The 25413-nt window shown below is 32.8% G+C and overlaps 1 protein-coding gene across 1 annotated transcript; it reads left to right on the top strand.

Annotated features, from left to right (window-relative positions):
- Nucleotides 1-7886: 7886 nt before the first annotated feature.
- On the top strand, nucleotides 7887-10708 carry LOC129906643 (general transcription factor 3C polypeptide 3). The gene has a single exon (XM_055982473.1). It carries the CDS (start codon nucleotides 8006-8008, stop codon nucleotides 10601-10603), a length of 2598 nt encoding a protein of 865 aa, XP_055838448.1. The 5' UTR covers nucleotides 7887-8005; the 3' UTR covers nucleotides 10604-10708.
- The last annotated feature ends 14705 nt before the right edge of the window (nucleotides 10709-25413 follow it).

Raw genomic sequence — 25413 nt, 5'->3', positions numbered from 1 at the left:
AAAAATTCAATAAAATATTGTAAAAAATCACTAAAAGTGAATTTAAAAGATTGTGTTATTATTTTATTCATTATTTCGTATTACAAACACATGCAAAGCAAACGTCAAATCACTCCACTTGTCAAATTCTTCGTGAACAAATTCCAAAATTGCACGAAAAAGGAGTGATTCACTCCCGTAATTTTGGAAAACGACATAACACAATACACATAAAAAAGTAATATATTCCGAAATGACATTGGCCGCCAAATTGTCAAAACATGATAATAGGGGTATTCACGATCCGATGCAACTGGTCTAGTATCATTGCAAAAGTGTAAAATCTTACAACACTACAACAACAAAATATATGGATTGAAATTTTACAATGGTCTTGCACTTTTGCTATACTCTAACCCTATTGCAAAATAAACATACAATGGAGTAAAATTATTTTTGACAGATGGCAGCTCACCGTCGCGTCGACCATCATAAACAGTTTGTCTTTTTTATTCTGTTTATAATGGTTGTCGCTACTCATGTCCCGTAATTTAGTTTCTTTTGATGTAAAATAATTTGTGAAAATTAATTAACCCGAACAAAACAAAGAATTAAATTATAAAAAATGGAAAAAAAGAAGAAGCAACGGTGGAGGAAAAAAAACATCATTCATGCTTCAATATTTACTATAGATAAGAAGAGGGGCGTTCACGATCTATTGTAAAAAAATAAAATTTTACATTTTTACTAGGCCTGTTGCACCAGATCGTGAATACCCCTAATGTTTATGTGTACTGTGGTTAACTAAGGGGGAACTTCCAAAGCTTGTCAATAGCCCTGTTCCATTGGAGGTGGTAGTTTACTCGTGAGTAGAAATCTAGTACAACAACTACACATTCTTATCTCCTCGAGTAGAAGATCATGTGTTAGTTCTAGTACTAGATCTACTCATGAGTAAACCTTAGAAGATATAATATATGGAGTGCTAGTTCCTATACCTAATACATTGTAACGCCATATGCATGTATAGGGGTCGCTGCCTTCGTTTTTCAGTGCAAGTCCGGTTCCGCAGCTGTAAATAAACACGCTTGTTGATGACAGCCATCAATGAAAATAAAATGGAGGCTTGCACTCATCGAAAAACTTAAAGAAACTAGAGCCCTCTATAAAAGCTTCACGGAACTAACAGCACAAGCACTCCATATATTATATCCTCTAAGGAGTAAACTACCACCTCCAATGGAACGGGGCTAGTGAAAGAAAATAGTCAAAAGAAAACAGAAAAAAAAATATAGTTATAGCTGGGCTGGTGAAGACATAAACAAACAAAAGGAGGCGCGAATTGAGATTGAATTTTAATTTGTGAATTTGGTTCGTGTTTTCCAAAATAAATATGAAAAGTTTTTGTGGTTAAATGATTTCGAACACTGTTCGTACAGTGTTTGTTGTAAGTGTGTGTAACCATATGTTTTTGTTTACCTTTTCCCTGCCCACAAAATGTCAAATTAGAAAAGGAAAAGACAAAGATAGTTTTTGGAATTTTCCTATAGCCCTGTTCCATTGGAGTAGTTTACTACTATAGTAGATGTTTTGGTCAATCTAGTACTATCATCTACTCATGCTCTTCTTCCCGAGTAGATACGATTTGTATTGAATTCGATGAAAGTGCGTTCCATTGAAAATCGCTACTAAACTACTAGTAGTACTTTGCCACCTCCCAAAGGAACAGGGCCTTTTTTATATGAAATCTATACTGCCCATAATCTCGTAAAGGCCCTAACTACAAAATTTTCGATTTTGAGTTTTTTGCATATTTGGAATTAGGGCATTGTCTCTGATTTATCCTCATTTATTTTTTTAGCCTAGGTCTTCAAATACGTCAGAAAATTCAAAATGAACTTTTAATTTTTTTCATTTTTATATGCAAATTGCGATATTAGATTTACTGTTTCCCTCTATAACTCAGAAGTAAGAAAAGTGTAGTTAGAGCCTTTACGAGATTATGGGCAGTATAGTTCTATCATGAAGTGAAATTTTTTAGTTTGTTCGTTACCTGAGTGGTCACGAGGGCGCTTAGATCGAATTCAATAATGCGAGTAAGGAGATGAGATATACATTTCTGTTTGAAATTTGACATGTTTTTTAGTTCGTTCGTTAACTTACTATTTTGGTGGCACTGTTTTTTTCATGATTTATATATTTTATAAACCATTGACTTAATATATATGGACTGCTAGAATTATATTCAGGTTGGTTCCACTTGTTTCTTCGCGACACTAGCGCCCTAAAAAAAAGCGGAGAATAAGTGCAACATTTTTGACGAAGTGCGAAAGGAACAAATATAGAAAAACAGAGAAAGCACTACCTTTTGACAGCGAATATCATTCATTAAAACTTTCCTCTTTTCGCCGTTTAAGTTTATACCGCTAGTGGAGCTAGAAAGAACTAGAATTATTTTTTTTTCAATTTTTGTATGGAAAAGTCAAACGACTAGCAGTCCATATATAGTAGGTCAATGTTATAAACAAAGAACAGAGCTAATGCTAACAATGGGTGTGTTCACAGTTCACATAAAAAGGTAATATCTTCCAAACTAATTTTCGAAAATACCTTTCTGCTATTCATATTTCTTAGTTGTGATGTTTTTGATACGATAATACTGAAAAACATTTTTTAATATTGATTTTCATAGCTTGGGTTCGAAAGGGTTAAAAAAGTGCGTCCGAATTCTGTTTTTAATTAAAAATACTTATGTTTATCATTTTGTTCTTCTTGATATTTAACTTAATTACTTCTATTCAAACCACAGTACACATAAAAAGGTAATATCTTCCAAATTGACATCGGTCGCCAAATTGTCAAAACATAACAATTTGGCGACCAATGTCTGCTACCGTAATTCTTTATTGTTTTTAAATTACCGACGAAAAACACAAAAAAACCGAAAAACTTTGACTAGGTTCGGAATATATTACCTTATTATGTGTACTGTGGGGTGTGTTTACGTACGCATTGGATAGGCTATCCAAAATACCTTAGTATCCGATACGTTTGTGAAAGCGAATCAGCTGTTCTTCAAATTTCCCAAAAAAAAAAAAAATAAGTGGTGAAGAAACGAAATTTTTTCTTGAAAAAAAAATATCCGTGGTAAACAGATGACTGTTGTTATTTTTTTCCCTTCAAGCAAGTAAACCGAACTCAGAAAGCACACCCACCTCAAAACGCGAAAAACGAGGTTGCACTCACACACTTGCAACTTTTTGTGTATGAACACAAAGTCGAAGGAGAAATCGTGGTGAAAATGCCAATAAATATGCAATCGGCTTAGCGCCAGCGGTGATTATAATGCCATACTAATTTGGGCCGCCGCCGTGGGACCCGTTTCGTAGTCGAGGTCGGACTTAAGTCGGAGCCGATTCGGACCGAGGTCGGACTCGTTTGCTTGAAGGGTCATTCAAACGAAATGTCAAAATAAATACACCCATGATTTAAAAAGAGAAGGTATGATCGTTAGAAAAAAATTAGTATCGAGAACTGTCAAAACTTAAAAATGGCTACTTAAGGTTTTGACTGCTGCCCATTGAAATTGTTGTTGTAAACAAATTTGTCTGGGAAATTGTTGTTGCTTTTTACTTTGCCAAATATCAAACGTCAAAACCTTACTACCCCATTTTGTAAGATGGCGGCTCTAATGATCATACCTTGTCTTTTTATACCATGAAATACATCAACTACAACCAAATAGATTTTATACATTACTTCCAATGAAATCTATGAAAGTCTGCTTCTACACGAAAACGCAAGGCGCAAAAATTATCTTCAAATTTCCATTTGATTTTCCCTTCGGTGCATCGCGCGCTTCTACACGTAGTATTTTTTATCAGACGCAAATTTGACAGCTATTTTTTTTTTCTTCTCGTTTTCGTATGTATTTTTATTCCAAAATAAGCACCAAACTATACTTTTGTATATTTCCGGCGGGCTCTATGTGCAACGGAAATATTTGAGTATAAAGTGAAACAGCAAAAAAAAAAAGAACAAGATCAAAAAGAAACGTCATAGTGAGTCTCAAAATTTTTGACAGGCAACTCACTGGGTAGAAAATCTTCCATCCCTTTTTTTCGAACGTTCTTTCTCCCTTACTCTTCATTGAATCTTGAACTTAACGTCTTCGTGTAGAAGCAGACCTAAGAATAAGAAGTACCACAGTACACATAATAGGTCTGTTTGGGTACTGTCTAAAACAGAAATATTTCTACTTTTGTCAAAAATAATGTACAAAACTATACCATTCCAGAGTACCCAAACAGGAATTGGGCTGAAAATGTTGAAAAAAGTAGAAATATTTCTGTTTTAGGTAGTACTGTGAAGCAGGGTTCAAAAATCGTCTTTGAGCATTGTATCGAAAGTGAAATAAAACGTGTATCGAATTTAACTTTTTGAATCTTTCAAATTTTATTAAAGAAGAATTCGAAAAATGTATTTTGAATGAACGAAAAACTTTAAGATAAACCAAAAACTAAATTAATTTTTTTTTTCAAAGAAATCGGAAAAACTTTGGAGGTCATTTTTGATTTTGTTCTTTGTTACTGTGATCCTATTTACAGTTTACAACTGCAAAACACTGATGTTTCATTACAACTCAAAACTTTGGTCTTTCGTGATAATGTAAATATGCAGTGAAATATGTAAATATGCAGAATTACTGCAGGTGTATAATCTTCAAAATATAGGCTTTAATTTTATCGTCAATGGCTATGAAAATTGAGGTGAATTTTCCAACAAAAAAAAATAAATTAAAAAACCTAACCTGTGCCAATTTTTTTTTTTAATAAATCTCAAGGCTTAACTACATACACCACTTTTTGAAAACTACAAAAGTGAAAATATTTTTTTTCTGGCTAGCGCAATTGTTTTGTGAAAAAAGTATAAAAATTGTTTTTTACACCATAAAATAAGCTTTCTGCATCATTTGTTTTAATTTTTCAGCCTGAAAAACTATCCAAAAATGCGTTTGAAAATTTTCACTTTTGTACTTTTTCACTTTTTGAGCCAATGTAGTTATAGCTTCACATGTAAACAAAAAAGTAATGTCCTGAAAAGAAAATTTTATTTCTTTGAAGAAAATTAAATAAAGACTTTAAATAAATCCTTGACCGTTTCAAATCAAACGTGTATTTGACTAATATTGCAGTTTTGACAATATCTTGGAAGAATTGAAAAGAAAAAATTGATCCAGAATACCTTTTACATTGAAATAAGCGGAAGGACAAAACTGCATCGAATTTAGTAATAGTGTATTTGTGTACTTTAGCCAAGCCAAGTGTATCGAAAAAAGTACAATCGTATCGACTTTTGCTTAATTGTTTAAAATACCGACGAAAAACGCACAAAAACCGATAAACCACGCACACCACTAATTTTTAAACAATTATTTACCATTTTCCGCGATGAAACACGACGAAAATTTGTTATTTTTCAATTTATAATATTTTTAAATGACATTTTATAAATTAAAACAAAAACAAATTTCCTGTTTACAGCGATTGAAAAATAAAAATTAAGGGCCGACCTGACAGATTGGTGCCCATTTTTGAATGGGTGTTTGAAGAAAAAAGTGTGACATTTTTTTCACTTTTACAAAGAAGTATTATGTCGTTTTCCAAAATTATGGGAGTGAATCACTCCTTTTTCGTGCAATTTTGGAATTTGTTCACGAAGAATTTGACAAGTGGAGTGATTTGACGTTTGCTTTGCATGTGTTTGTAATACGAAATAATGAATAAAATAATAACACAATCTTTTAAATTCACTTTTAGTGATTTTTTACAATACTTTATTGAATTTTCTTGTAAATAAATATAATTTCCTTCACAAAAAAAAGTTAAAACAACCACCCAACAATTTGACAAGCAGTCCATGAAGTCAAATGTAGAAGTATTGGTAATCACTCCGTCACTCCTTCAAAATTTTGGGAGTGAAGAATTCACTCCAAAAATTCACTCCTTTTTCAATTTTGGAATTTGAAATCACTCCTTTTGGAGTGATTATATAGCTAGGAGTGTCACTCCTTGAATTTTGGAAAACGACATTAGTTACACAAACGCATTTGCATTGAATCAGGGACGGAGTGCAGTAAGATGGTTGTTCGCAAGGCGCAACGTTTTATCTACTTGAAAATTTATATTTTTTATGAAACACGTTATTTATGGTTTTTTTTAAATAATAAATATAAAATATTGGCATCTAAGCATTAACTACATTGGCTTAAAAGTGTAAAAGCACTTAAGTGAAAATTTTCAAACATATTTCTGAATGGAAAACTTAAAAAAAGCTTAATTTTTTTCCTAATAATTTATATACTCTTTTTCACATTAAACTTGCACTAGTGAGAAAAAAAAAATAACAAATGGAAAGAGTAATTTCACATTCTACCAGAAAACAATTCGAAATTATTCTACGATAATCTATTTATATGAATAAATTCACTTTACATACTTTTATGTTGCAAATAAAGTGTATTCACATGTGAAAGGATAGGGTCTCTGAATAGTTATAAAAATATCTTTTGCACAATTTTACACAGCAATACATTATTAGGGGTATTCACGAACCATGCAACTGGTCTTGTATCATTGCAAAAGTGCAAAAGTGTAAAATCTTACAATACTACAACAACAAAATATACGGATTAAAATTTTACAACAGTCTTGCACTTTTGCTATACCCTAGTTCTATTGCAAAATAAAAATACAATAGAGTAAAATTATTTTTGACAGATGGCAGCTCACCGTCGCGTCGCCCATGATAAACAGTTTGTCTTTTTTATTCTGTTTATTATGGTTGTCGGCTTGTCGGTACTCATGTCCCGTAATTTAGTTACTTTTGATGTAAAATAATTTGTGAAAATTAATTAACCCGAACAAAACAAAGAATTAAATTATAAGAAATGAAAAAAAAAGAAGAAGCAACAGTGGAGGAACAACCCTGTTAAAAAAAAAACATCATGGATTTCATTCATGCTTCAATATTTACTATAGATAAGAAAAGGGGCGTTCACGATCTATTGTACAAAAATAAAATTTTACATTTTTACAAGGCCTGTTGCACCAGATCGTGAATACCCCTATTGTTTTTATTGTTTTATTTGTTTTTTTATTAACTAAGACTTATTTTCTCACTATTTAATTCTATAAAAGTTTTTGCAATTGTGTTTAAGAATGATTTTAAAGGGTTTTTGAATTTGAATTACACTTTGGTTTTAATTCTATCACACACCAGAATGGTTCGAAAGACAGCGTTGGATTTATTTTTGACAGTTTTTTCCACGCTATCCTACACTATAAAAGAGATATACACTCATTTAGGTACTTCTTATTCGTAGAAGCAGGACAAACAGAGAATTGTATATAATGTATGAAAAAAATTTAATGTATGATGTATTCAATTGTATGTGATGTATCACCTATGAAATAGGGCCCGCATTCGGAATTTCGCTCATCTGTCAGTACCAAAAGAACAAAAGAAAATAGAAAAAAATATCTCCTAAACTGGGTGAAGATCAAAACAAACCAAATTTTTCAAGGACGCGCGCAATTTTAAAGAACTGTTGTTTGTAAAAAAAAACTCATACAAATCGATTTCAAGTGTTTTTTTGGTAGTAACGTTCTACTATAACTTAATTTAGTGTCTAAAAATCGAAAAAATTACGGAATTTAAAATAAATATTTCTATGCTGTATTTTTTGCTTTTTTGTTTTGTTGGTTTGTTTTTGCTGGTTTGTTTTGATTTTCGCCGAGTTTAAAACGTCAAAATAGTAACTGTAAATAGAAAGAGAAGACAAGGACAAATGTTCGAACTTCCCTATCGACAAATCAGGATTCAATTCGATCCAGGTATGTATAGACCTTAATCCTGATTCAATTCGGATTCAAAACGCTTTATTAACGGGGTAAAATTTCGAAGATACTCGATTTGTTTAGTAAAATGGGACTGATAGTTTAAAAATATAAAACCAATTTTCAAAATGGATTCAGAAATAATTGGTGACTTTGTCATTGAAGTTCTTGACAGTGCAGAAGTGCCGGAAAGTGAGCTTTCTGAATTTCAAGAAACTCGGCCACTTGAATTTATTGACATTATCCCAGACTCACCCAAAAAAATTACACCCAACACGGGAAGCAACGAAGAAACTGAAGAAACACTTATCCAAAAATTTGTTAGTGGTGAGGTTGATTTTCCTGATGTTTATACCCGCCTTGACGCGGAGGAGGACGATGACAAACCACCTCCCGATACCAGGCCATCTACTCACCAAGAAGAAAGAAATTTTGCAGCTTTTTCTAACCAGAATCAAACCAACCAAGTAGACACTTCAATGGATGAATTTTCGAACACAATGCACGGAAGCGCACGAAGAATGCGCAGCACTTTTCGCAAGCGACCTGTTCTTAATGCAACATTATTGGGTTTAATGGGCGAAGCAAACCTTAGTTTCGCACGCGGAAATATTGAAATGGCTGAAAAAATCTGCTTAGAAATCATTCGGCAGAACCCACTAGCTCCAGAACCATTCTTCACATTAGCCGAGATTAACGAAACGCGAGACAAGGAAAAATATATGAATTTTTTAACTATTGCTGCTCATTTGGATCCACACAACAGGGACCAATGGATAAGAATAGCCGAGCTTTATATTGAGCAAAAAAACTACTCTAGAGCTCGAATATATTACTCTAAAGCCATAAAATGCCTAAACAAAGATTATGACCTAAGACTCAGAAAAGCTAAACTTCTTGAATTAATGAATGAACGCAATAATGCTATGTACACATATTTAAAAATGATACCTTTGGTGCCAGTAGAGCGTGGAGAACTTTGTTTGGTAACTGCAAAAAATGTTGCCACCTATTTTTATGCACACAAAAAAATGGGGTTTGCTTTAGAAGCATTGGAAGGAGCATATGGAGTTGCTAGGCATATTTTCTCCGCGGAAGAATTAAATCTTTATTTAGAGATGCTTTTGATCAATAAAAAATATAGGCGAATTCTTCAGGTGCTTCAGGAGCAAGCTGATTTGGAATTGATTACAGAAAAGCAGGCAAATAGTGATGAATTGGTAATATTTTGCGTTATACCTGATCAGATGGTTGCCGATCTGCGTGCTAAGCTATGCATAAGTTTAATTCAGCTCAAGGCATTCCATTTACTGGAATTCTTGATATCTAATGTCCATAAATATATATCATTGAGCAAGAGAGTAGATTTGTACATTGACATAGCCGAAGCAATGATGAGAGAGTCCAAATTTGAAGAAGCGTCTCAGTTATTGCTGCCAATAGTGACTGGAGATCACATTGATCCTCCGGCATTCGTATGGTTAAAATACGCTGAATGTCTCAGAGAGCTCCATCAATTTGAACGTGCTATAGAATGTTATTATAAAGTTGTTGAACTGGCTCCATATTGCTATGAGGCTAAATTTACATTGTCGGCTCTTTTAAAACAGCAAGGTCGTCCAAGAGAAGCACTAAAAGCTCTCGAACAAGATCTTGATGGGGAAAAGATAAATCCAAGATTATTGTATGAAAGATGTCTTATGCTCAAAGGTGTTGGCGAAATAGATCAGTATGTTGATGTTGGATATGTTTTGTTAGCGAGAAACTCCCTCAAATTAAATAGTCGCGAAGAGATGCTAGCGGCATCTAATGGATCTAGTTTTGTTAACATAGGTGGAGTTAAGACAATCCTAGAAACAAGACTTATAAAACAGGACGAACATAGAGAGGTGCCTGATTTTGGAAATATAGAATCTAACTCTGATTTAGCAATCGCAGACGAATATGAATTGTTCTTGGATCTTGTCAGCACTTGCTTTAAAATAAAAAAGTATGCGATAATGGAGAAACTATGTTTTGCTATGGTAACGACTAAGAGATTTATGCAATACACATCTGAGTTGGAGTGCATTGGTATTCTAGCTTGCTATTACAATAATGACACCGTCTTTTCATTCGCCTATTTCCGTGAAATGTTCTCGAAAAACTTTTGCAGAATGGCTGTATGGAACTTTTATACAACTCTTATTCAAAAAGGGGAAGATCTTCGTTACCATCGTTTTTTAAGACGTGCTTTGGCTCGTGGAGGAAGTCCATCCTTCATGAGAATTTTTCTCGCTCATTATCATTTGTATTGTTGCTCATATAAGTATGCACTCAATATATATGTTCCAATGCTGAAAGAACACCCAGAGCCAATTGTATATTTGTGCATATCGGTGGTTTTTAGTCAGATAGCTTTACAAAAAAAAGTTCTTAGAAAGACAGCGGCAATTGGACAGGCTTTGGTTTTTATGAAAAAATATGCTGAATCCCGTATGTGTGGCATTTCTACTCAACAAGAAATTTTTTATAATCTTGGACGATTATATCATCAGTCTTGTATGACCCACTTGGCACTGCACTATTACGAAAAAGCTTTAGCTTTTAACGACGATTTACTTGAGAGACATGAAAATCTTTTGAGTTTGAAAAACCAAATAGCTTTTAATATACACTTAATTTACAGAGCAAGTGGAAATAAAGAAATGGCAAGGCAATATTTGTATAAGTATATTATTATTTGATCACAAAAACATGCCTTTTTATTATTGCATATTGCATATTATTGTTTTTTTTTTCTAAAAATTATTTTCAGATATAATCAAAATTAAATGACATTTCAATGTAAATCGTCTTTTATTTCTTTACAAAAACTTTATTAGGTCTGTTTAATGAAGAAAAACTAGAACAGAAAAGATTAGAACAGCACAAATTCGTGAAAACTGTCAGAACAAAAAAGATCAGAAAAGTACAACATCCGTTTTGACAGTTTTGAAACTAAAAAAAAATAAATTCATTTGTTATGACTTTTAATTCAAATAAATTATAATTAATTAGAATATTTGTTTTCATTTTGAATTTTTCTTCATATTCAAAAAATTAGAATATTTGTTTTCATTTTGAATTTTTCTTCATATTAATAAGATTCTAAAGAAATTTTCAGTATTTTAAATTAATTTTATTATATTTTTGTCAGAATAAAACAAATCAGCTGCTGTTTGACACTTTTCACTCATTTGCTCTACCTCAAAAGTAGGAGCAGAAAAACTTGAACTAAACTGTGCTGGACAACTTCATGAAACATAAAATGACAGTTTGTAGAACAGTTTAAGGCAAGGTTTTCCTTCATGGAACATACAAACTTGTACTTTTCGTATCTTTTCTGTTCTTTTCTGAACGGATCAGATTCATTAAACAGACCTATTATTTCTTATTTTCCGTGGAGCATTTTATGTCCACAAAGTGATAACTAAGTGTCACTAGTTGTTATAACCTTTAGCATTTAAAATAAAAAACCGATATTTAACAATTTCGCTTTAGTTTATTTAAATAACTTTTCTTACTTTTACGGCCATATTATTCACTCTGGATTTAGTTTGGATTTAAGTTAATTTAAAATCCAATCCCTTAAATCTGAATTTCATAAATCCAAGGATTTAATTTTTTGGTCACATTATTCACTCAAAAAAAATTTTATGTTTATTCAATAAATTTTGTATAATTTGCATTTATCTTTATTTTTCCTTCACAAAATACGTGAAAAAACAACTGAACACTGTGAAAATTAATGTTACATCTGGATTTATAAAGTTAAACAGACCTCCAGAGAGCAGTTTAAATTTGTTTGGATTTAACGAGAATGGATTTAAAAAATTGGATTTAACCCTCTACTGCATACGAAGCCAAATATGGTTTTGTCTGTTTGTACGCACTTTTCTCTTTTCTGTTACAAAAAAATGGTAAAGATTAAATACAATCCTCTTCTTTGTGTTTCTGAAAACCCATAGAGATAGTTTTTTTCGTGTGTCCGACCCAAAATAAAGGTGTATTTTATGATCACAGGTGAGTCGATCAGTCGTGTACATTGAAATCGAAAGTGTAGAATATATTCATACTTTAAGTGTTAATTACTGCGTTTGTTTGAAAAGTAAAGTGGAATTAAAAATTTATTTCTGATCGATTGTCTAATTGTGTATGCTATGAATCAATTTTTATTGTAAAAAAATTATTGGCCTGTTCTTGGGAGGGTAAAAAGTATATTTTTTTTAATATAGGTATTTATGTATTTTTGTAGTTTTTAATAAGATACATTTTTTTTTTTTTTTTTTTTTAATAATTGATTTTTAAAGCAATGGTTTAAATAATTTATTGATCTTCGATTAGTTTTTATACTTTCGTAGTTGTCAATCAGTTATTTATTTAAATGTAGTTTGTATGTATATATTTATTATTTAATTAGTGCAACTTTAAATATTTTAGGTTTTAAACAAAGAAAAGAATTGGAATAATGAATTGAGAAGAAAGTGGAATATAATGAATTGAGGTATTAAGGAAAGGAAAATATATGAAAAGATTATGGTTAAAGGGTTTTTGACATCTTAATGTTATCTGAAAATAGAAAAAAAAAATAGATTAAATGCTCAAAAACAAAGATAAATAATAAATTACTGAAATTTTGAATAAAATAAGTTTGTAGTACTATCTAGTTTAAAACTCAAGACAGGATTTACAGGATTTAGTTTAAGTGGTTATGCTTTGCGTACCCACGGACATAAGCCTCTTGATTGATTTAATGATCGCAATTTTTGATTGTCGTTGTTCACAGAACTTCTTATATTTTTCACTAAGAGGATGTGACTTCGATCAAAAGAGTCGTCTTTTTCTCGTTTATATTTTTTAGAAAATATGTTAGAGATTAAGTTTAGGACATTATCCACTGAAAACATTTTTTTAGGGGAAGAAACCCTCGTTTCACTTAATTTGTGACTCCTGTTTTTTATTTGTCTTGAAGAGGTTCTTGGAAATTCGGTACTTTTTCTATTTGAAGTAAACGGATATATAAGGGGAAACTGTGATACCAGCTTTCTGTTGTTATCCAAAAATTTTAATGTGTTGGTAACAGAGTCAATTATAGCATGGTTCCCAAAAATATCCCTGCCTATTATACCATCGGCGGGTATGTTATTTAGGCCATCTATTATATTCCAATTTAATTTTATTTTTCCCTTCAAACTCGACCGAATTGAACCTAAAGTTTCGCCAATCCCTTCAGAAGCTAATTTTATTTTACATTTTTCTTTTGTTCGTATTTTTACATTATTTTTTAATGCACTACTTACTAAAAAGCTTGCTTTTTCATTTTCGTCTATTAAAACAAAAATTTTACCTCTCTTAGCATTTGGAAATGGCAGTTTTATATACATTTTTTTCTTGGATTCTTTATTGTTAAATTTACTTTTAACTTCGATGATGATTTTATGAATTTTTGAATAAAATTCATAAATCATATCGAAACATTTAGTGAATAGGGGAGAGTGGGGCTAAATGTAACAGGGGTAAGAATTAACACCTAAAAAAAGCGATGTTCCTTTCAATATTAAGAAACGCGTAAAGGAGAAAAATGCTCAATTTTTGCATATCTACCGGCACATTTTCTTCAGATGAAGATTAGACGACAGGGTGAGAAGTTACACTAGTGGTGCCCAAAAAATGCATGTTTGTAACTTTTTTTTTTAATTTTATTTTTGGTCTACCTCTTTACCCGAAAAAGATAGAGTGCTAAGTGTTTTTTTGTTATATGCAACTGTGTTTTGGCTCAAATTGCGTGTATATGTTATGTCTATATCAGTTTCGCTTTTTTTTTAAATTGATTTTATGTGCCAAATTTCATGCTGGGGCTAGTTGTAACATTTTTCCGGGGCAAGTTGTACCATGTAAAAACCTACCTATACTGAAAAATTGTTTACCTAATATAATTAACAACCCTGAATATGAATGCTTGTAATTGAATTTGTATTTATTTTGAAATTGGAAACACATTTTTAAACCACCACTTGAATTCATAACGCTTATAAAACAATTTATGAATTCGAATAACTTTTATTTAAGACTACTGTCAAATTTTCTCTGGAAATCTTGGATTTGCTCCACTTTTTACAAAATTGCACCAAAATTTCATGACTGAGGTTTGTTTTTATTGTTATTAATTAAAAATAAATAAATATAAACAAATAAAGGTATTTTTCTCTTATTTTTAGTTCTTGGTACAACCTACCCCGGTATGTGTTACACTTTGCCCCGTATGTGGGGTAAGTTGAAACAACACGATTTTTTTTTTGGAAGCTTTATTTTTCAACATTACCGTTATGTTTTGCTAAATTTTTATGATGGATCTTGGAGCTAAAACATGGGTCTTTAATTTAAAAAAGGTCTGGTTGACCCACATTCAAATTTGTAGGAGAACCATCGATTTTAGAAAAAAGTGTTACATTTGGCCCCACTCTCCCCTACTAACAATTGTAAAATGAAAAAATTGTAGTTAAAAACTGAAGGTATTTGAAAATCATAAATTTTGTTTGTTTTAACAACGGGGATTGGCGTTTTGGCAGATTTGGTAATTTGAGTGGATGGATAAGGGACGATCTGTTTGTTTTTTGGTAAAGTTGGGTTTTTGACCCAATCATATTTTACAAAATATCGTCTTTTACATCTACACTCATTCTCAGAGTGTCCAACCCTAGAACACCAATCGCATCGTACCCTAGTCTTTTGCGGGTTTGCCGCTTCTAATTGACCTTTGGGTAACGAAAGTGTTCTTTGAGGTTGTCCATGTGCCTTACAGGTATTGTGGAAAGAAGTATTTCTCTTAAACCTGCAATAAGCACTTTTGTGGTTTGTTTTCTTACAGAATTTACCAACCACTTTCTCTGAGAAATTTTTTACATTAATCTCCTTTCGAGGAAGAAATGTCTGCCAATCTTTGGTTACACATGCTGTAACCTTTTCACTTTTTGTCGTGTGACACATAATTATGTTAATTATAAAAAAAAACTAGTCACTTGGAGTCAAACAATATAACGTAGGTATTTATTTAATTTGCTTATCCCGAACTCGAAGTTTTAAACTGACCTACATTAACTAAAATTAACGTATACTGGCCGTAATAATAAAACAATTCAAGCAAAAAAAAATTTAAAAAAATAAGTAGATCGTTTTTCAAAAAGTGAAAAAAACGAAAACGATTCAAAACAAAAATAAAAACGAAATATACTTACCTGCTTATTGACATACGTACATACATAAATATAGTGTAGTCGTTGTCAACTGTGGTTTCGTATTCCAATTGATGTTGCACTTTGAATTTAATTAATTATTTTATTTATTTATTTATTGATTTTTTTTTTTTTTTTTTTATTATTGCGATTTAAAGGTTCGCGGACCGGCTGCGCCAATGTTATAACAATCGAAAGATGTTATATTATGGGAATTCGCAGGGATTAATATTTAAACAACTCTACTGGTTTACGTATTGAATGAGACTCCACTTGTCTTGTCATTCCGATAGTCGCGAGCCCAACTTCCTCAGTGGATAATCGTCGGCACGTTTAAAGAGTCAGCACAATTCAATTATTGTCTTATTGCACTTTGATTGACCCAAAACAATATCCGAATGGACAATCCAAGTGAACATTACAATTGAAGTGTGCTGAGTTCAACGCACGACGATTTCCTCTGGTAGGTATGGAAGAGGGCACAACACCATATTTGGCTAGCCTGGTACGCTGCTCGCGCTAAATTTTAGCTGAGATAAAATTCCCATACAAGTTATCGATAACTTGTATGGGATCCATTTTATCTCGGCTAAAAATTTTCGATATTTTGTATGGAAGCTAAAATTTAACGCGAGCAGCGTACCAGGCTTTACATTGTTATTTTGCTTGGAAGCTATGTTTTACTTCAGAAATGAAGCCCCTTCGCTTTTAGAGACATTTTTCTCATGTTAACCCCATTTCCAGCGGCGCAACCACAAAAATTTTAGGGGGAGGGGGGCTCACCTATAATATTTTTCAATCATTTTATTACTTTTTAGCTTTTGTAAGATCTGGGAGTTTGTGAAAATGTTTGAGCAAGACTTACTTCGACAGTGGAAAGAATTTGAACAAGAAAAAATATATATAACGGACAAAAACAAATTTCTTTCCTCGGTTCATTGTCTTAAAATGAGCAAAATTTGAATCAATTCGTAACCTTTTGTAATGCAATGTATTTATTTTACTTTATTTTGTTTTTAAATGATAAATATTTATATTTTGATATTTTTAATTGTATTCTTTTCATAATCTGAATAAATTAAATTAGTAAAATTTCTTACCCCTTAATGCATACGAGGCCAAATTTGGCTTATAAACAAATTTTTTAAACAAATTAATTTAAACAAATTTTTTTAATGAAAACCGTTTTGAAACAACCCAATGAACCCATGTAAAGCATTTTTAAATTTTTTCGTCCGCTAATATTAATTCATGCAGTAGAGGGTTAAGATTGGATTTAAGTAGTGAATATTATGGAATTGGAATAATTTTTGACATTTGACATTGTTTACATCCAGATGTATTTTTTAAACTAGTGAATAATATAGTTATTACAAGCGCTTTATCAAATAAGGGCCTGAATACAATGGTGTAGCTGTGGCTGTAGCTTGTAGCACAAGTTAAAGAATTCTCAACTTTTTGCTCAGCTGCCGCCAACTTTTGTTATTGTTTCCCTCAGTAAAATTTTGACAGTACTACAAGTTACAGCCACAGCTACATCATTGTATTCAGTCAGTTAAAGTTGCAGTGTTTTACTTAAAAAAATCAATCCCGTTTTAAAATTAATGTTCCAAATATATAGATAAAAAAAACCAAAGAACGATCTTCGAAGACGAAGATCGTTCAATGAGAAAAATGATAAAAAGTTTTGTTTGGTTAAAAGGCAGTAGCTAGACCGATGAGTTGAACAGATGAGTTTAGATTATATAGGATGTACCTATGTTAGTTAGCTGGTTTTCTGACATTCTCCTCGTTTAACAGCTGGTAGATTATAAACATGGTATAAAAAGAGAAGCTATGATCTTTAGAAAAAACTCTGTATCGAGAACTGTCAAAACTTAAAAATGGCTACTTAAGGTTTTGACAGCTGCCCTTTGAAATTGTTGTTGTAAACAAATTCGTCTAGGAAATTGTTGTTGCTTTTGACTTTGCCAAATATTAAACGTCAAAACCTTATCACCCCATTTTGTAAGATGGCGGCTCTAATGTCCTTGTCTTTTTATACCATGGATTATAAATTCCATCTCCAGTTTTGACTGCAGCGCTTCTTGATCATCTTTAGACATATCGTCGCCCGAGAATTGTTTTGAAGTAAACGCCAAAATGCACTTTTTTAAATTGGATAGGTATGTAGTAATAGGTTTTAGAACGTTTTCTTTTCATTTCTGTTATCAGATTTGTACTAGGTATCATTTACCGTTACTGAGATAATTAGTATGCATTTTGTCGTATATCCACAAAATAACTATAGGATTACGTTTGGTTTGTCGTAAGCGCCAACTTTTGGTGTTTACGAAAAAAATTCTATGTATTTTTCAGCTTTTTATTCTTCAGTATTGGTTTGTCGTAAGTCGTACAAAACAGATACGGTAGAAAATTTCGACCGAAATTTTAAAATTATTTTGTCTATGTAGGTTTATGTCCCAAATAGAATATAAACAAATATAATATAGATACTAGAAAAGTATTTATTGAAAATAATTAAATAAGGACTTCATGTGCTATTAGGATAACGAATTTAAAAACTATGGACTGCATCATAAACAAAAAATACCAAGACTGGAAACTCGGCGGTCAACTGACGTTTGCCTACAAGCTGCAAGGTGTGGTGAATGTCGTGAACCTATCGTTGTGTTCGTGTCCGATGTGTGGTGAATGTCGTGAATCTATAAATGTGTGCGTGTTAACGTCATATACCAACGTGGTGGCTTTCACATATATTCACAGACAACACTGTACACAAAAGGGTTTTGGGGGGAAAGACGTACGAAAGTTTCCAGTCTTGGTATTTTTTGTTTATGGACTGCATTAAGCTCTGCGCTACTTGAGGTTATGCTCTATTCTTAGAGGTGCAGTTTATAAGAAAGGAAGAAAAAAGTGCATTTCAGAGACATCTCAAATGTCGTATTTACTTTTGTCATGGTTCTTGTTGTTTGTTCCTGCAGCTATAAATACTTGACCTCATCCTCGGTCGCAAGTACCGATTTGACACAATATCGAAGTGGGTGTGCCCTATAAATATGTACACTTGTTGATCTTCTATCGAATTAAAGGCGTTTGTGACCATAATAGCAAGCTTTCCTCGCACTATTGCAGGGCTAGTACAGAAGTAGGAAGTATTTAGAAAGCCACTTAAATATAAGTTAATAAAATATATAGCTTTACAAGGAATCTTCAAGTAATCCCGTCAACCAACATGTTTACTGACGGGAATTTAATTACAATTTTAACTTGTCGTTTTATAAGCCAAAAAGGACCAGTGCGACCGCCGTTAGATTTTCAAGGCAAACAAAAACCCAAGTATTGCTCAAATGAGTGATTTCAACAATCACAAAATTGAAAAGGCATCGATAAAGGCAGAGAGAGATCTTGATCGCTATATCATTGACCCTAACCATGACATTGTTTATTTTGATCTGCAAAGTGTCTTTGCTCTGCGTCTTCATTTTTTAACAAACGAAAATTAAAGGCTTGGCCACACCGGAGGGTACGCGGTAGAGGTACAGGTAACGGTACGGGTATTTGTATGGAAAAAATTCCAAACTGGCACATCAACGTTCGGGTGTGGAATTTTTTTAATACAAATATCGTTGCCGCTACCCGTACCGCTGCCGCGTACCCTCCGGTGTGGCCAAGCCTTAAATGTATATAATATGACAGCAACATTTTGTTCATCAGGAATGAGTTACACAACGGTCGTAGTGGTGACGATATTGCTAGCTCCATTTTTTAAATTTTGGTTCAAATAATCTCAGACAACCCTTTCATTAAAACTTTGAATCTTTGGAGTGATTCCTGTGTCCCCCGGAACAAAAACAAGGTGATGTCTACTGCTTTGATTTCTTTTTTGCAAGATAAACCGTCTCTAAAAACAATAACACACAAATTTTCGGAACCTGGACATTCCTTGATTCAAGAAATAGACTGCGTCTATAGCTACATCGACAAGTACCTTCGGCACTTAGAAGTATTTAGTCAACTTTCTCTCTTGAGACCCCACAAAAATATGAATTTTAAAAACGTTAAATTAAAATTAATTTAAATGCTGCCTAGAGACTTCAAAACATTCTCTGCTAAAGCTGGTCAGTTAAACTTCTCTTCTATTCCATTCAGTAAAATTAAATAAAATATATTAGAGATGATACTTTTACAGTATTTTATAAAACGAGCGGTAGAGAAGTGGAATATAAAAGCGCATCAATATTTAAAAGATACAAAAAGTCTACCATAGCAACTCCTGTAAATTTGTTCAACCAATGTCTTCAAATTACTAAAAAATATAACTCGATAACTAAGGATAAGATTAGTGATATTAAAACCCTTTTCATATTTATGCCTAAATCAGACCAAGAATATTATGAAGCGTTATTTATATCAAAAAATTAGAATAAATTCTTTACTTTGATATTTATTTACGATCATATATTAATTTATTAATTTAACCAAACTTTGTTTATTTTTTTTTTTATTTTTTTCATGTTTCATAGTCATAGGATGCTTTTTATTTTTTGCTAACCCTTTGGGACTCAGCGTTACTTTCATGTAACATATTTTTAAAAATTCGTAAAAAATATTCCATTAAATATCTTTTTAGGTTTCAAAGGCTTACTTGAAAGATAATAATGCCTAGTTACTGAATTATCTGTGGCCACAAGCCTTAACCGCCTAAGTCGAGATAGGATTTTTTAGAGATCGTCTCACTAAAATGCTTGCCATTTATTAATTTGTTGCAATTTCAGCTGAATTTTTTCTTAACTCGACTTAGGTTGTTTTGCCCTAATATTTTTTCGTATCAAATAAATTATGCGAGCGCAGGTTTACCCTAGGGAAGCAATATAAAATCGTTAATTCTTCGTTTTCCTATCTCGACTTAGGCGGTTAAGGCTTGTGGACACAGTTATTACAAAAAGTTAGTCAAATATCGTACTTTTAGTTTTTTTTTATCGAAAAAGGGACTGAAATTCAAAATATTATTTTTATATAAGGCCATAATTTTGAAAAAAAAAAAGATATAAAAAATGTTAATCCAGAAAGTGTTTTGTTTTTTTTTGGCTTAGTAGAGGTAGCATACATTATTGTTCCATAAAAAGTTATTTTCTCAGTTGTCCGACTTTTTTTGGTGGTCATAGGCAGTCATGTTAATTACATGTAACATGAGAGTAACACATTAGTTTTGCTATTTATTATTTTCGAAAATACCTTTTTGTTATTCATATTTTTTAGTTGTGGTGTTTTTGACACGATAATACTGAAAAAAACAATTTTTAATATGGATTTTCATAGCTTGGGTTCGAAAGGGTTAAAAAAATATTTGTTTTTTATTTTTTTCATGACCGATTTTTTTTCTTTAGGGGTATTCACGTAAACGCGGAAAACCCATAGAAACCGTAGAATTTTCTATCGGTAGAAATGAGCTGTCAAAATTTGTATTGGAAAAATATTCTGCAAATCATAGAATTTTATGTCACAAATTTGAAGCAGAAACCGTAGAAAAAAAATCTGATAAACTTTAGATGTGTTCAATCACTTGTCGGATAGCCTATATGGGATACCCGTATCTGGAATATCTTTCTGAACGCTATTTACCTATGTCTTATTATTCAGATAACCACAAATAAAATATGTTAATATTGAAAAGAGAATATTATTTTATTTGAGCAAATTACATTTTTTTTATTGTTGAATATAGTATTTGCAAAATTAGCTTGACTTTATTTGTTTAATTGAAAAAATTGTATAAGTTCAATTTGACGTTTAACAAACAGCTGTTTGTTTCCCTTGTTTACGCAATTATTTACTGCTGGGGTGTTCATTTAAACCATCGTGAATACCCTTTTTGTTTTTAATCTATTTATTTTAATAATTAAGCCTCTTAGTCAAACCAATACCACTTCTATGTTATAAGAAACTTTTTTTTTAATGCTTCTTATACTCATACAAGAATATTAATAATGAACGTTTTCGAGAATTACAATTCTCATCTTCAGATTATTAGCAAAATCTAAAATTATTTTAAAACGAACTTTAAAAATTGAAAATTTACTTTTTTCATTGTGTCTTAGTATTGGAATGTCGTACGTCCGTCTACTTTGTCGTACGTGTATGGGATGGAAAAAAAGTTTATTTTGGTGGCGTTTACAACAAACTGGTTTTTGGGTAAAAACTAGAGATGCCGCGAACCATAAACAAAAAATACCAAGACTGGAAACTTTCGTACGTTTTTCCCCCCACAACCCTTTTGTGTACAATGTTGTCTATGAATATATGTGAAAGCCACCACGTTAGTAAATGACGTTAACACGCACACATTTATAGATTCACGACATTCACCACACATCGGACACGAACACAACGATAGGTTCACGACATTCACCACACCTCGCAGCTTGTAGGCAAACGTCAGTTGACCGCCGAGTTTCCAGTCTTGGTATTTTTTGTTTATGCCGCGAACATTGATTTGGCCGAATACCGACAGTTTAAAACTGCCATGTATAAAATCGTTTGCAAATTTCACGGAACCTTCCGATGCCAACAGATATTTTTATTGTTAAGAGAAAAAGATCCAGCCTAACTACACCTTGGTCTGTTGAAAAAAAAAAGACTTGTGTCACTCGAGGACTGCCGCGGTAAAGCTATTGCACTGCATTTTTTATCGACTTATGCAATTATAATTTATTTACCTACACTACACTGTAATGATGCATCCTGCAATGCATTACATTTATAGCCCTATTCTAGCAAACCTCACAAGTTATGAGGACCTCACAAGGTCAGGTGAACTTGATTTTGTGAAGTTTTCGAGTCACAAAAACTTTCGAATTTGTGATCTGCTCTGAAGGAGGTCACAACTCATAAGTTGGATTTTTGCTTGTTAGAAGTTTGTGAGAAATAAATCCTCACAAAATTGAGTTATGATCACCTTGTGAGGTTTTTGTGACTTGTGAGGTTTGCCAGAATAGGGCTGTTAACCTCTACAACAACAAACTACTCCCAAAACAAATCATCACCAGCCAACTAAGCAATTACCTACCTCCCAGCATCAGCATCACCAGCCGCCGGCGGATAGCAAATTATGATAACACCCACGCAATCGTTCAATGTGCAGTGTGGTGAATTCAAAAGAGAATCAACAAAAAGAATTGTGGTGAATTCAAAAACACGAAGAAGACGCAAAAAGGGAAACTACAAAAATCTAATGTTCTTCGTGTGGTAAACTGGTACATCACGCACTGATGGCAGAACGAATACCGCACAAAGAAGAAAAGGTAAAAATATGAAATTATCATGTGTGGTGAAAAACACATGGCACGATAAGCCTGTGGTCAAGTGTTTATACTAAAGCCAAATATGCGTAGCCCGCTACCCGTAACCCCGCCGTGTACCATAAAACACTAAATACACATATTCTATGAGCACCTGATAAAATAGAAACATTATGTGCAATACAGGGTGCCCTACATACATATAAAACATGTTATAAATTTACATAACAGTTTATATTTTTTTATAAAGTTGGTACGGTAAATATTAACATATAAGACTATTTCAAAATGGAATTCATATGATATTTTATCGTTTGTGTGCTTATAATTCACACCCACTTTTTACCAGATATATTAATAAGAAGGCACCCAAGGGCCAGCAAAAAGCAGGTTGAGAGTGTTTAACTTAAAGCCTAAATACCATACGGATACCGAAGATTTCCCCCCACCAGTGGTAAGGGATCTAAAGTTTATGTATAGCCGGTACCATACCGTAGATAAACCGATTAACAGTCGTTGAAATCCAGAGGAAACTCTGTGAACAACCGGTTAAAAACCGTTGAAAAGCTAAGGGAAACCTTAAAGCTAAACCGATTAAAAATCGTTGAAATCCAGAGGAAACTCTGTGAGCAACCGGTTCAAAACCGTTGAAAAGCTAAGGGAAACCTTAAAGCTAAACCGATTAAAAATCGTTGAAAACCAGAGGAAACTCTGTGAGCAACCGGTTTACAACCGTTGAAAAGCTAAGGGAAACCTTACAGCTAAACCGATTAAGAGTCGTTGAAGAACCGGTTAGAAACCGTTGAACAACCAGAGGTCACTCTGTTGAAAACTGGTTAGAACCCAGCATTGCGTAACGCGCAAAACCAGAGAAAAAGGACCGCCCATAGCAGAGACCAGAGTTGCCGCTACCAGCGAAACACCAGAGATACCGCCGTTAAAGTAAAATAGTGTTTTATTATTAAGTTTTATGAATAAATAAAGGATTAAAAATAATAAATGATCTTTTAATATGTCAAGGTTCAGTACCTCCATTGGTTGACCCTGGACCCGACGAGCATACCTCAGCTATAAAATCCAAGGTACATCACAACACAAAACCAATGATTATGTTTTTTTTATCTACCTATCAATTCATATACAACAACAAGGTCACATTTGAAAACATGCATACACACAATCTCATTTCATAAACTTCTCCATAAACTTTGGGTATCTCTGCTTTTTCTCTTCTGATTTAATATCGCAAGCGCAATGCAACGCTTTACTCGTTCACAAATCACAAGAAGTTGAACAAGAAACAGAAGAATAGGAAGAGAAAAGTAAATAGAGATAATTTTTTTTGCTTCTGTTTTATTCCGCAGACACAGCATTTATGGTCTTCTTCCTTACTCCTCTCTTTGTTGTCTAACACAATTTTTATAACCCTCTCTGCCTGACTCAAGGAAGTTGAACAAGAATCAGAAAAAAATAATAAAATACATACACACCATACCATACACGTATAGCGAATTATCTATGTGTGGGGTGTACTAATTTTTCGTTACGAAATTTCTTGGTTAGCTCCCCATGCCAAGCCTGCGTTAAAATCTATGCAATAACTTAAAAACCATAGTAAAGAAGAGATTCTACAGGTATCAGAAAGAAATAATAACCATTGAGTTTGACATGCCTGGTCTACGAAAATAAACGTAATCGTTTACTACCAACAAATGCGGAACAAATAGTTTTCATTTACCACAACTTGCCTTTAGTAGATTATAAGTTCTAAAATTACAATTTTTTTTATAAAACACACATTTTGGTATAAGTTTTTTTTATAGAAGCTCAAACCTTAAAATGCGATTTCCCAAAAAATCCAAAATTGGCGTTTACGACAAAACAATTCTCGCGCGACGATATGAACTTTGTGTACTCTACCCTTAGGCCATGATTTACGGGAATTTCTCTCATCGATAACCAAAACTATATCTCCTTCTTGAAGATGTTCAGCACGCTTAGTCCACTTTCCTCTTCTGGTCAATGTTGGCAAATATTCCAGAATCCATCTTTTCCAATAGTACTTCGCGTACAGTTGAGATACTAGTGCATTTGTTTTATACAGCTTTGAGTTCTAATTTATGTCTTCAAAGGGAATTGGTGACGAGCCTGCAGTTAACTGCCGCAGGAAATGGTTAGAAATCAGAGATTCGGATTCTTTACTGTCAAAAGGTAAGTAGGTTAAGGGTCTTGAGTTAATCATATTCTCGACTTCCATTAAGTAACTAGGATTGTAAGTGGTGATGTCGCTAACAGCATACAAAGCAATTTTGACTGAATTAATTATACTTTCGACGCACCCGTTCATGTGTGGTGACCCTGGAGGATGGAAATTCTATTCGAGACCGGCGCTTACAAAGTTAGAGGCTATTGTTTTTGAGTCGATTTGCTTTAAGTCTTTTTGTAGAATTTTTTCGGCCCCTACAAAATTCCTTCCCCCATCACTGAATATTTTTTTTTTACAGGTCCTCTGCATCTTTCGATAATACAAAATAAACGATTCGGTGCTGCAACTATAGGGTAAATTCACAAACGTCAAATTTTTTAGTAGTGATTACGCATCACTGCTTTTTTGCGATGCTGATCGTTGCTCAGCTGATTACGATGCGATGCTGATTGAAAAAAAATTTTTCGTTTAAAAACAATTTTTGCTTAATGATGGACGTGATACTAATAAAAACTCTTTGTTGTAGTTACAATCTGGAGCCACACATTTTATCTCCTCCAGAACTTTCCTCCACAATACTGACTTCGATTTTCTGCCTGCTATAAATTTACCTTCATATTTTAATCTTGGGTCAAATCGTCGCATACGTTAACGAGTAACTCATGAACGAAATCTGTTCATTTGGGATGATGTCATACGTACAGCAAACGACTTCGTATTCAACTGAACGGAATGTCATTCGTTTGGTGGTATATAAGAAACGAAGATCTACACAT

The sequence above is a fragment of the Episyrphus balteatus genome, chromosome 1 (genome assembly GCF_945859705.1).
Source record: "Episyrphus balteatus chromosome 1, idEpiBalt1.1, whole genome shotgun sequence".
In the NCBI taxonomy this organism is placed as follows: Eukaryota; Metazoa; Arthropoda; class Insecta; order Diptera; family Syrphidae; genus Episyrphus; species Episyrphus balteatus.
The sequence above is the reverse complement of the archived record's forward strand: the minus strand, read 5'-3'. Positions and strand labels throughout refer to the sequence as shown.